The following is a 13,981-nucleotide window of genomic DNA, read 5'->3' as shown; positions in this document are numbered from 1 at the left end:
GAGCAATCCTCCATTAAAGCCCTCATTGTTTTCAGAAAGGTGAGGCTCTTTCTGAAACCCCCTGTGTGCGTTAATGAGGTGAGCGAGTTACAGTTACACAATTAGGACTGTGGCGTTTAAGAGAGAAATGCACACAGACACAGTGAATATAGGTTTATCATAAATCGCCACAGTAGTCCTTGAGACCGCAAGTGTGAATGCGCACGTGTGCCAGGGTGGGGAGGAGGTTGGCCTTATTATTTGTCACTCAGTGAGATGTGGATGTTTGAACAATGTCTGCTGTTTGAGGGGATGCAGTGGGTTTCCTCTTGGCTATAAAGCCGCCGGATCAGGTTCCTGTTGTGATAATCAGCTCCTGTTCCAGAGATCACATCGGTCTGGAGGAGCATGTAACGCCGCAGAGGTCATTCCGTGGACAGGACTTAGAATATCACATTTGGTAAGCCTTGACATTTAGTCATGCTCAGTCCCATTTTCTGAGCTCCCATTGATATTAGATGAAGATTGGCTCCAGTTCTCCAGAAAGGGGTTGTTTTTCCTATGAACTGGGCTGTGCAAACACCAATCCAGCCCCTGCACTCTGGAACATCTCACTTCATATGTCATATGTCCCCCCCTTCCCCTCCCACACACACTAAAAGACAAGTGAAGTGTGGTTTCAACATCATGGTATTCCTTTTAACTTTGTTACTATGACTTCTCCCGCAGTGCGCCACAGTTTTATAATTTTATTTAATCACCACTCTGGCACTGTATGAGATTGATATAGAACTTATTTAGCAAACCGGTACTATTTTGTAAAACTGTAATAAATCTGAGCACAAACAAAGACAGGGTAATAAATGTGCTACTGCATGGATTATGCTAACGACACACGACTTCATATTTCTGAGTCAACACATCACTACGATTCGTTATGTGTGATGGTGTTCATAATACCACTGTGGGACGGGTCAGAATTACCTTCTACTTCATACAGATAAGCCTGCAAAAATGCAAGATTAGAGATTTCCACTCAAATAGACTCAGTAATTGAAGACTATTGAGTATTCAAGTTTATAGTTTTATTTCTTTTTTCAGATATGGTTTATTTAAAAAAAAAAATCATCTTTATCTATGAGGCATGTGTTGCATCTTTGCCCAGACCTAATTTTACACCTTGACAGGGCGGAGAACCACAGCGCCGACGTTATCACTTCCTATGGCTCGGAAGTGACAGAGTAAAATAGCTAATCATAACACATACAATAAAATATGTATGATGCAGAGTCAATAACTGACTATGATAATCTACACAAGACATGGCTTAAATGTGTGATTAAATAGTACTGAGATGTTGTGAAATTCCCCCTTTGGAAAAAACCTTTATTTTGTTTTGAAGAAATCACCACTGCAAAGCCAAACGATCTAACAGAATCATAAGTTGTCCCTTATCTAATGTACTTGTGTGTAGCCCTGTTGTCAAAGTTAAAGTTGCCATATATTCAGTGATATTTTGCATGTTTAAAATTATTTGAGGCAAATATGGAAAGGAGTATCTGCAGAGTAAATAATACCTGTGACTGATATAGTTTTGTTTTTTGACTACATTTTCATTAAAAGTTGCACATGTGTTTCAGTTATTTGTATTTTAGTATTTTCCTGATCAGAAACCCTAACTCGCTAGTTCATATGGGCTGGGGGGCTGAAGGCGCTTCATGCTGAGTTGCTGGAGGGGAAGTGACAGGGAGGATGAAAAGCAGAAGTCAAGTTTCTTTCTTAGCGGGACATAAAAGTCTTTGTGTTATTCACACATGCTGAGTCTTTATTTAAAGATGGTCTATCTTTAGATAAACCACCCTGTAGCTTTTCGATAAACCCACACGAAAAGTGAAACAAAAGTGACCCAACTGGACAAACAAAAATAATCTTACCCTAAAATTGACTACTTTTGTAATTTAGCATTTATTGATGAAATAAACCCTGAATTGATGACAGCACAAAGTTAACCACAACAGGAAGTGGTTGGCAGATTATTGGTTCATATCAAATATTGGCTTATTGTTTGGTCATTCTGAAACTAGCTTTAAATTAGCAAAATGAAATCTCAATGTCTTATAATGATTTTGTGTAGAAAATGTAATGCACATTTTTTGTGTAGCCCATACACCAAGAAAAGACGAGTCCCCTTTAAAGATTTTTTCTTCTTTTGTTTCTCAATCCAAACATATATTTTGAAATGATTTCAAAAATTAAGTTGTATGAAGGAATTTCACAGCGTCTAAAACTTCAACATACACCAATCAGTTTATGGAGATGATGGAGTTTCTTCACGACAATTTTATTAGCTGCTAAAATAGCAGTAAAACTTGACGTTCCCTCTCATCAATAGTGTCCCATTGCTTTGTTTACAACCAAGGAAAATAAGTGTTTTGGGAATAGAATCAAATGACTGTGTGAAGAACGCCTAATCCATAATTAATTTCACTTGTAATAAGTTAATTGGTCCAAAGATTGAATAGAATGACACAGGAAACAGTGAGAAACCTGATGCTTGACAACATAAAGACTGCAGCGTGAGAGCCGCCTCCCCTCCAGGCAAGGCATGCCACCTGTACAGTAAATGTAATATCACATGCTGCTTTTTGTTTGCAGACTGAACACACATTCACATAATCCCAAGTAACAATACTTTTACATGCACGACCTAAAGTACGCTGTGTACACAAACGTATGGGGTGATTACATAACTGACGACCTGTACGTTTTTCTCATAATGCTATAATTGAAATCAGATGTTTTATCCTCGTTCTACTTTCTGCTCCCACAGTAAACTGAATACGAGATTAAGAAAAGCGGGTATTTTTCTGAAGGCAGCAGTGGTTTGTGGAGTCTGAATCTTATGCATTTCAGTGGTGTGGTAAAAAGGTGTGGTCTGCGTAGTCTTGGCAGTCACTTTCTGCGGTTGGGGAATTGAGTGTTTTTTGAACAGTCGGTGGAGGATTTTATGACTTGCCTTGTTTCTTGCGTTTTGAGGATCGAGAAGAGCTGTGACGGCAACAGCAGGGAGTTTATGGTAGACTGGCTGGCATTAAGAATCCCCTGTAGACGACGATTGGTGGTGGATTGTGAGCTTGAAGTCTGTTCTGATATAGGCTCTGTGGGTGTTTTGTAATTACACATGGCAGCTCTGAGTCTCAGTTGTGGCAGTCCTATGTACTGATTCATGTAACTATTACATGAATCACTGCTGTCACAGAGCTTTTGGGCTGCTGTTGGTGGAAAAGAGTAAAGTCTGAGTTTATTGATGTCTGTATTGTCTAATTGTCTAGGAGCCAGAACCGTTCCTGAAGGCGTCTGTCAGGATTAAAAAGAAACCTAAAACTTAAAGAGAAAATCTGAAAAAGAAATGAAAAGAGGAAAAAATCTCTGTCACATTGTCCCTGTTCCATTACATGTTTTTTCAGGCCTAAAAATACTTTTTCACCCCAATTAACAGAAATAGTTTTCATTTTAATTTGTATATTTTCAAAGAAAGAAATTTACAGATATTTAGAAAAAGACAATAGCCATGTTTTTATGCCCATGTTGATGTAATGCAATAGAAACGATGAGAAATAGATGAAAATATTACAATTCAAAATAACTTTCTCATTTTCTCAAAAAAGGTTTTATTTGATGTGTTTTTTGGCTTTTCTAATAAAGAGTTACTGCGCTAAAGGGGAGATGGAAACAAATTTCTAAGTTCTGATGTAGCAAACATTTATGTACCTCACGTGTCTGATCAGCTGTTTCCGCTGTCAGCATGCATTAAAACTGTATTTCTTTCTCTATGTCTCCGAACAACATACAACTTGTCCCATAACACACTCTATTATCAGTAAGCGCCATTCGCTTTAGAAACAAACTGGAGTCTAATTTTAGTTTTTAGGGAAGTTTGAGTTTGAAGCTTCAGTAGATGCACTGTCAGAAATGCTGAGCATTGATCCTTGGCATTTGATCTTTTCTATCTTCTGACAAAGTCTTTGCAGAATTCCACATTTCAAAGACAATGATACCATTCTGTTGACTCTAGTTCTACTTGCCTTGAATATTGGATAGTAGTATTTCAGTGGGATGCTATTTCAAGTTTCCTGCTGTGAACTGTCATTGTGTTTGGGGACCATCACTGGAAAACAGTGTTTTTTTTATCGTAAAACAAAAAACAGAATGACACCAAGGTTCCCTTTTTTAGCATCCTATATGAGTGATTTGCATGGTTAGCACTAGCTATCCTCATCAAACTCAAGTCACTGCCTTTAATTTACAAAGTCCTTAACAGAATGGCTCCCATTTGCTTAAAGGCTCTCGCAAAGACTTGTGCCACAACAGAGTCACTCTGAGCATCAAAGGATTGTCAGCCAGTAGTGCGTACATCACTCTCAAGAAAATCCAGACTATTGTCTTGAAATGACCGAAAGGTCAAATGCATTAACAGCTCATGAGTAACAGGCTATTTAGAATAGCATTGTTATTCTTCAGTAAAAATCAGGTGAATCACATTTGTTACTTGGATGACTGTAGTTTATTGTTTTGGTTTGATTTACTTCATTGACTCTGACACGGTTAATGTTTGATTCGTTCTCAAAATAGGTCAGAGGTCTTGAATGTATGTTGAAAAGACAACCTTTATGTGCTTTTTGTGTCTTGTTGTTGACTGTGGGCAGCAGCGGTAGCCAGCAGCTGGGGCGTGGTGGACTTGCTGTGTATCTTGGCAGCGGTACAAGCCAGGCCTGGATTTTGTGATGTGGTTGATTGGGAGAGCATGTTGGGGAACTAAGAGACAGACTGTGTTTGTGCTGTAGGGGGAAAAAAAGAGGGAAAGGGGGGGAAAAGACAGGGTGTGTGTTTGTGTTTGTTAGGAGGGTGTGCCTGTTGGTTAGCCAGAAGGTGTATTTGTGTTATTGTGTCATTTGAAGGTGGAGACCACGGTCCCCCTTCCTGTAAGTAGTTAGAGTCTGGCCAGATGGTGAATCTTGACTCAACAATGGGAAAGCAACACAACAGTGAGTGAAGATAACCATTTTGAATGGTTTCACGTGAGGGAGCAGTCTGTCCAACTGTATAGATTAAATCATTCTTTCTGTTTCTCATTTTGAGCTTATTTTTTACCTGCTACAAGAGAAAATTATTTTAAAACTGTGCGTGTGTCTGTGGTGTCCTGTGTGGTGTGGCCACTGAAGTGAACCAGACTGCGTTAACTATTCATGAGGGCAGGGTTTCCCTGTATCAGCCTCCCTTGCTCAGTTGACTTCTGATAGACATTCTCATCTCATATCCGTGGAAAAGCTTCATGGAAACACCAGAGCATGTTTGTGTGTACACTTGGATATGACTGATGGGAAGATAGGATGCAGTTACTCCTTTGTGTTTCCGTCCACATTGATCGAGTTGCTTGACAGGTGGCCTGGTCGTATTAGCATGTGTGCTAATGTGCGCGTGTTGGGGTGTGTGAGTGTATTTGTTTACCTGAATTTGTGAAGTCCGAAAACTGTAAATCTATTTCACTTCTGGGATTCTGGGGACTTGTGAACACTCTTTTCTCAAAGGTTATTGAAAACATTTGTGGATTAAAACTTGCTTTAGGAGTTTCAATGCTCTTCCTCGTCATATTGCTTGAGGTGTAGGTTGCATACATTAAGTGTGCACTTATCTGTCTGTTTTTGTTTCAATTAATTTGTGTCAAAGTGTTATCTAAAATATAATGCGAAAGGCAGATTTTTAGAATTTTGGTTGTAAGTTTTTTCACCTTATTTCTACATTATTTTTTAACAACTGATGTAAAATTATGACTTTGTAAAAATTCTCCTTAATGTTTTGATTTTTAATACTTAGTTTCGTCATGGTATAAACATACAAAGACAAAAATAATTAATATTTTAAAAAAATAAATCAAATAGCAAACAAGAGATACAAGTACATATGTTGCATTTGTGTCTTGATGGATTGTTTCCTACTGTTTTTGGGATATTCTTCTAATAATACATTTATAATTTATAGTTTTACTGAAAAATGTTTCGTTCCTAACAGTCCTATAAAACATTGATTTATCACGAGCCTGATTTGCGATTTAAAGCTTTTTTTCTGTGAGAAAAGTTGATCGTGATGAAGTTGAAAATGTAACATTTACCTTTAGTTCACCACAATTAGTATCACATTCTTGGTTGAATTATATTTGAAGTTCTTATTTTAACTCTTGTCTTGTGTTATACGTATTTTAGGGTTCAATTCAGGCTTTCCTAATAAACCAACAAATCATTGTCTATCACAGATCTTGCAAAAATATGAGTACACAACCTTTAAATTTCAACGACTTATTATTATTTTGTATCTAAGCTGAGTTTTGGGATGTGTGCCTGATTTTTTTTTTTTTTTAAGTTTTCCAGTTTGGCTTCATCTTTCTTTAATGCATAATAAAATACAGGGATCTGTCATGTCTGATTTTGTGAAGCTGAGAGGAGATTTAAATAGCTTTTAAAGCCAATAATGATTTAATAATTTATGTATTAACACACTAGATATGACTTTTGCTGTATGTTATTTTTGCAACAGTTTCACACAATTGAATTTGTCTATAAACTGTAAATTGCTGAGTTAAAATCACCCATGGTTAAATGTATATTTTCCTTCTTGTTGCAGTTCCCAGAGTGTGGATTTTATGGCATCTATGACAAGATTTTGCTGTTCAAGCATGACACAACTTCCAACAACGTCCTCCAGCGGGTCAAATCCACAAGTGACATTCAGGAGGGAGATCTGGTGGAAGTGGTGCTTTCAGGTGAGTCTTTCCCCAACAGTGCAAAGCAGCTCTCTTCCTGTCTTCCTGCCTGCTTCAGTTCAGAAGAGATGGCCTTATTTTACTGTAGCCTGTCATACACACGTGGCACGTGTTCCTTTACTCTTTCAAACTGTATGGTCACATCATCGGAGAGAAAATCAGCCTGCTTTCCAATTTTACCTGCACCCCTAATCTATCAAATATTTCTGCTATATGTTGAGTTACTCTGACATGACGTTTATTTTTAACACCCACAGCTGCCACTCTGTTTAACTTTTGTCTCTTTTTAGCGGCAGCCACATTTGAAGATTTCCAGATTCGGCCCCATGCGCTCAATGTGCACTCGTACCGAGCCCCGGCCTTCTGCGACCACTGTGGAGAGATGCTGTTTGGACTGGTCAGACAAGGCCTGAAGTGTGATGGTGAGAAGCAGAGGATGCTATGATAATCAGAAAAGACATGCAATGGCACCTAAAGATATCTCTTCTGAAGTGCTCTCTTACAACCCACAAATCTTCTTCTTCTTCTCCTCCTCTCTGTTGCACTGTTTATTTCTACCTATCTGATTCTTTGATCTATGCATCCCCCTGCAGGATGTGGGCTGAACTACCACAAGCGCTGTGCATTCAGCATCCCAAATAACTGCAGTGGAGCACGCAAGCGACGGCTGTCCACCACTTCTCTGAGTAGCAGTCAGTCCCTGCGTCTCTCCACCAGCGAGTCAGTCTACAGCGTGGGGACAGCCTCCACCTGCTCTGAAGAAACCAGTTTAATTCGCTCTCACACACAAATGGTAATTCATACACAGAGCGCTGTGGTGTATGTCAGTTTGATAAATGAAACTCGGATAAATAAATAAAGCAAGACCATTTCCCAAAATAACCTTCGGCTAGTTGATCATTTTTGCATCAGTACGGTGATTTTGTAGCTGATAATATTCATTGAAATACTAATTAAAAAAACATATTTTTTTGCCAATGGAGACATTTTTACTCAGGCCTTCAAACATGTTTGCTTTAAATGTCTTTGTGACAAAGGCATGCAGCTTTGGAGGTTTTCAGATGGATATCCAAAATACCTTGCAGGACTACATTCCACACGTAGTTGTCTACAATCACAGTAGTTTTACACAAACAGCAACACAGTTAGTTATTTAGTTAAAGCAAACAACTTTTTAAATGTAGCCATAAAAAAAAAAAAAAAAGATTGACAATTTCTGGTCTGTCAAAATGTTGTCTTGGACATTGACGGGTTTGGAATCATCATTTGACTCCCCAACTGTCAACTGTGCAGTGCTGGCTCACATCCATACTGCTGTTGTGTAATAATTTTCTACAGCTGCATGCAATTGTTTTGGGTAAAGAAGCACTCAGAGATCTGTTTTAGCTGCAAACGTTGCAGTGATACATCTGTTGATATCTGCTAACCACAATGTTTGGCATACATATATCCAGAGATACATCACCCAACAAATAACTTTACACTATGCACAATCTTTAGAAGCAGCACATGCACATGATGATTCTGTTTTCTGAAATACTGTTTTTTGAAAGGATATGAAGCACTTGTGTTTAATTTTCTAATCGTTACATTAACACTAAAACATATACATTGACTGTATTCAAACGTTTTCTAACAAGCACAAACGCAATGTTTCTAAAGCATTACTGTCTTGACAGTGTTATGCCATAAGGAAAGAAGAAATATATTACCCTTCTGTATTTCATGAAGTTCAGGAATGAAGTTTATTTATGCTTTACATTTTTAATCTGAAACTTTATTTTCCAATTTTGAGGTTGTCGCAATAGAAATATCAAATTCAATAGCAATGGCACAGATTTAAAACCTGTTTATTTACACCTCTGACAATTTGTGTCTCATTAAATACAGAATTACTATGACATGTCCAGTACAGCAATGGTGATGAAGCTTATGTTAAAGCAACACTTTCCTTTCTCCTTTTTTGATTATTTGCAATTCTCCCACACTGTTTGTAATATTTATTGGTCCCTGTACATATCAATCAGTTTATATCTTTGTTCTTTTGTTTTTTACCTTAAAAGTTGGCTTCGATGTAATTCACATATCCAGACTCCAGATTCCAACTTTAGACATAAGTCAAAATAATACAACACTTAAAAGAGCAAGTGAAATTTTGTTGTTTTTTTTTAATACTGTGAAATGCTAAGGACACACCGTAATATAATGAAAACATATTGCCGAGAGTAGATAGCATTCTTTAATTCTTTTTTCTCTTTAAGCTAAATCACCTTCAATATTACAGTTTTTGTCCTTCTCTATCTTCCAAGCCACGGACTCCTAGTGAGGCGCGGCGCTTCTACACAGGCCGGCCTGTTCATCTGGACAAGATCCTGATGACGAAGGTGAAGGTGCCCCACACATTTGCTATTCACTCGTACACACGGCCAACGGTGTGCCAGTACTGCAAGAGACTTCTCCGAGGATTGTTCAGGCAGGGTCTACAGTGCAAAGGTGAGCACAGATGAACAGGGATGTGTTTTTAAGTCACTTCTGTGAAATAATAAATAAATCATTTAATATTTAATAGCTCCGTTGAAATGAACCTTTTCTTGTATTCCTCCTAGACTGTAAATTCAATTGCCATAAACGCTGTGCATATAAGGTTCCTAATGATTGCCTCGGGGAGACTATTGGAGGTGAGCAAAGACATAAATCCTATGTTTACTGTATTTACATGGCTGCATTGTGTGTAAGCTGCATGATTTGATTAAACATGCATGTTTTCTTTGTTAGAACTAATAACCATGTTACGTATTTTAAATATTCCAAATGACGTATTGTCTAATAATACTAAAACTCACTGGCCCTAATGTTTTTATCTCTTCAGACAACAGAAGTAACTGTGGTAAGTATAATCAGTGCTCAGATGCATGCAAGCATGAGGCCTGGTCGTTTCTTTCTTGCTCTATTTCGCTCAATTCAAATCTCGCTTACAGCTCTGTGCGAAGCAAAGCGGAGTACAAATTGCTGGTGTTTTTTATCAGGCTGGGTAAAGGTGTGCTTTTCTCTTAAAATTCAGCTAAACTGTGTCTTTACTATTTCTCAGTGCCAGTAGTAATAATTGTAATGGCAGAGAAGTAGCAAACAGTGGTGGCTTTCACGGTTTGTTGAATAGATTTGTTTTAATCCGGTTTAACTCAGACCCTCTCTCCTTTTTGCTCTTGCACTAGACATGTTGAGTCCCAGCGCCGACACCGAAATGCCCATGGACTTCAGCAGTGAGTACGACACCTCAGACAAGTCTTCAATGGATGACTCAGATGAGGCCTGCAGCATCCCCGGGTCCTTTTCTCCAGACAACAACCAGGATGGGACAGGCGGAGACCAAAGGTATGAGGAGATTTTAGACGAGTGGTTTCCAAACTATTGTTACTTACTTACAAACCTTTGGCACAATAAGCAAAATAGTGAAAATACTCACAGGTCACAAAACTGTTGTGTTTTTTATTGAAATGCACTTTTTTTTTCTTTTTTTGTAACCTAACCCTAACCCTGACCTTGTTTCTTCATTTTTACACACTCAACAATAAACATTAACCAAAAAATACAGCATTGTACTTATTATATAATAAGGGCTGATGTTTGGCGAGAAGGCTTCTTCACCGATTGCAAACAACAAAATATCGTCACCATTTTTCTTTTTCAGATCGCTTGCCATATTTAGACAACAAAAAACAAACGGGGAAAGCATCACACCACATCCAACAGCTTCCTGTTTTTCTGAAGTGCTGCATGTTAACTGTGGTCCCTTTACAATTTCAACTGCATTTCAAAGTAACCTCATTAATAATAATAATCAGCACAGGAAATGGCTAATTAATACCTAATTGTACTGTACGTCCATTAGGAGGTTGATTTGGTTTACACTCATGCTTTTGTTATAATAGACAGAGTTTAACCCAGACTTGGAATCCATTTCTTTACTGTAAAACTCACACAGGGGTTTTTAATTTTAAGATGCCTCAATTTGCGTTTTGTGGGTTTTTTTTTCCTAGCGCTAATATCCCACTGATGAGGGTTGTCCAGTCGGTGAGGCAAACGACTCGACGATCCAGCACAGCTATTAAGGAAGGATGGATGGTTCACTACAGCAACAAGGACACTCTGGTACATATCCTGTAATTCCAATACGAAGGTCTGAAATCCAAATCTAAATGACTTCTACTGGGAAAGAAAATTAACTTGAAGGTTCAGATCAATTCATTACAGGAATAAATTGGATTTTCTTTGCATATTTTCCATAAATTACAGCAGAATGTTGCTTTGAGTAGCTTTTATCACAGCGGTTTTGACCTTGATCGCTTGGTTTCAGCCTTTATTGCTTCTTTTTTCCACCCCATATTTTAATGTGCTGGTGTGCTTTTGGGAGTGAATGGATGGAAATTGAAGATAGAGTTGACTTTTTCTGTTGACGCTGAAGCACTTGGCAAATATGTGGTCAATTCAGTCTGAAATTGGATTTGCTACACAGTCTTTCTACTGATGTGCAAAAGCTACATTTGACCTTTAGAGAAATGTATTTATCTCTGTAGACTTTTAGACTGTTTCCTCTCTGGCTGCACTTACACTCGTTCCTTTCCGTCCTTTCCATTTTCTTTATTTACCTTCTTTTTTATGTTTACCCTTGCATCCTGTAGCTTATCTGTTGTGTTATCTAATGTGACCACTTCAGATCTGAAGTGATCCTTTTTCATGCAGCTCTTCCTCAGTTGTTGTCCTTTTACCCGTCGTGTTCCTCAGTGTTGTGTCTTACTTCTGCTGTCCCATCCTCTCCAACCTTAATCCCCGACAGAGAAAGAGGCACTACTGGCGCCTGGACTGCAAGTGCATCATCTTGTTCCAGAACAACACCTCCAACAAATACTACAAAGTACGTATTGCTGATTCTAGAAGTATGCTTATGAATTGTACACTTTCTGTTTCTCACCAATGCATCCATGTTACTGCAGGAGATCCCCCTCTCTGAGATTCTGGAGGTGCGTCCTGCTACTGACTTCACTCTAGTCCCACAAGGCACCAATCCTCACTGCTTTGAGCTCATCACAGGCACTATGTGCTACTTTGTCGGGGAGGACCCCAATACCCTTCCTTCACTGTCCACCAGCAACCCCCAGACACCCCCCTCCCCAAGTATGGTGCAGCCCAACAGTGGCATTGGGCGGGAGGTGGCAAACTCCTGGGAATTCGCCATTCGCCAGGCGCTCATGCCAGTCATCTTTCAGGATGCCCCGCCGGCTGAGGGGCATACACCACACAGTAAGTTTAAGGATATAAAAAAAAGAGCAAGTGCTTAAATAAAGCATGCTAAGATGTTTCTTTGGAAATGTAGCTTGTTGTATGTGGTAGTGCAGAGAAATGTTCCAGTGATATTGAGGTACTATTCAGAAACATGTTGTGTAGCATACCCAACCTGTAGCATTTGGATGTTGTTTCAGGACAAGCCTCTATCAGCATCTCTGTCTCCAACAGCCAAATCCAAGAGAATGTGGTATGACTTTTCACTCCGTTTTCTTTGGTCCAAGTTTGTTTTTGTTTTTTTTTCCCTCATCAAACAGCATTTTCACCTGGAGAAATAATTTTTTCTCTTGCAGGATATTGGCACAGTGTACCAGATTTTTGCTGATGAAGTGCTTGGATCTGGTCAGTTTGGTGTAGTTTATGGAGGTATGTGAACACACATAGTCACAATGACACAGTTATAGGTTGCTGTATCATGTGAAAAACACGTATATGTATAAATCTAGCGTATATATATTTAACACAAAACAACACAGACAAATGTATGTTGGTACTTGCATTTAAGAAGAAACAAATACAAAAAAAAGAAAAATAAACAATACTGGACTGATGATTTTACTCAGGCCCTAACAGAAGAATGTCTGCTTTTCAAACATTTTAAAATTTACATAAATAATTTCAGGAAAGCACAGAAAGACAGGAAGAGACGTTGCTGTCAAAGTCATCGACAAGCTCCGATTTCCCACCAAACAAGAGAGCCAGCTGAGGAACGAGGTGGCCATCCTGCAAGTAAGAACACACACGTTATACTATCTGTACAATAACATGCTTTTAAGAACCCTATTTAAAGTCTTAAAATGATATGAGAACTAGCATTTTGTGATAGGCATTCTAGTAAAGAATATAGTACTCTGTTTAGTAAAAGAATATTGAAAGGTGAACTGATTCTTGATACCTTTAGTGTTTATTTTTTCGTATCATGAATTGTCATCTGTATTTTTCTAATTTCTCCTATAAACTTGCTTATTATTAATCATTCACCTACCAAAAGACTTGAAGATAAGAAAACTAACAGACTATCGAACAGTTTTATGTCAGACATTTTGATGAACATCCCTAACAAAACAACCTTCAACATAAAACTGTCTGTTGCAAATAGAAAGTCATTTAAATCAGTATCTGAATCAGAGGAGAAGGCTTTACATTAAAGTACAGGAAACTATAAATAATGCAAACAAATGCACATGTGCTGATAGGCAGCGAAATGTTGTAATAACGAAGGTGACCAGCAGAGAGCACTGTATGTTGAAGCTGGAGAATGCCCACAATGTGTGGAGCAATGAAGTTGAAGCACTAGCTCACAGTTCAAAACTTAATGGCGTCAATCTTTTACACCCTGAAAACATTTGACTTGTACTCCTACACTGTAACTTGTACAGGCCCATTCAATAACTTGAAATATTATGACAAAGTCCATTTACTTCAGGAACTTTATCATCAAGTAAAGCACATTATGCAGCTTAATTACACAAACATTGATGTTTTAAAGCATTTATTTCTGTTGATTATGATGATTTTCCACTTACAGTTAAAGAAAACAGGATGTTTAAGATCAGTATATTACATCAGATCAATTAAAAACGTTTTAATGCAGAAATGTAGCCTTTCTGAAAAGTAGGTTTAATACCTGCTTAAAGGTTGTCAATACTAATAACAATAGATTAAAAGTAACATTTCAATTGATTGAATATGACTATGTTGTTGCACTGAGCAAGATATGAAATATGAATAATAAAAATTAAAATTTTTACCTTTCAACTGAGATTAGTGTATGTTCATACTCAGTGCGGTTGGAGTTTTTGAGCTAAATCTGTTTTCCAGTCTGTTAATCTTAACTTAATCCAC

General features: G+C 38.1%; 1 protein-coding gene across 2 annotated transcripts in view; it reads left to right on the top strand.

Moving 5' to 3' along the window:
• Positions 1-13,981, top strand: part of prkd2 (protein kinase D2) — a 55,090-nt gene that overhangs the window by 23,160 nt on the left and 17,949 nt on the right. The window contains exons 2-14 of one of the 2 annotated variants that reach the window (XM_027998941.1): positions 6,658-6,796; positions 7,087-7,218; positions 7,390-7,589; positions 9,106-9,289; positions 9,403-9,474; positions 9,666-9,683; positions 10,009-10,168; positions 10,834-10,945; positions 11,631-11,708; positions 11,788-12,094; positions 12,274-12,326; positions 12,430-12,502; positions 12,759-12,865. In XM_027998941.1, the coding sequence (XP_027854742.1) occupies positions 6,658-6,796; positions 7,087-7,218; positions 7,390-7,589; positions 9,106-9,289; positions 9,403-9,474; positions 9,666-9,683; positions 10,009-10,168; positions 10,834-10,945; positions 11,631-11,708; positions 11,788-12,094; positions 12,274-12,326; positions 12,430-12,502; positions 12,759-12,865 (1,635 nt within the window). The remainder of the gene's footprint in view (positions 1-6,657; positions 6,797-7,086; positions 7,219-7,389; positions 7,590-9,105; positions 9,290-9,402; positions 9,475-9,665; positions 9,684-10,008; positions 10,169-10,833; positions 10,946-11,630; positions 11,709-11,787; positions 12,095-12,273; positions 12,327-12,429; positions 12,503-12,758; positions 12,866-13,981) is intronic. The other variant, XM_027998942.1, reaches the window with a different exon arrangement.

Source organism: Xiphophorus couchianus, chromosome 18 (genome assembly GCF_001444195.1).
Source record: "Xiphophorus couchianus chromosome 18, X_couchianus-1.0, whole genome shotgun sequence".
Lineage (NCBI taxonomy): Eukaryota > Metazoa > Chordata > Actinopteri > Cyprinodontiformes > Poeciliidae > Xiphophorus > Xiphophorus couchianus.
The sequence above is the reverse complement of the archived record's forward strand: the minus strand, read 5'-3'. Positions and strand labels throughout refer to the sequence as shown.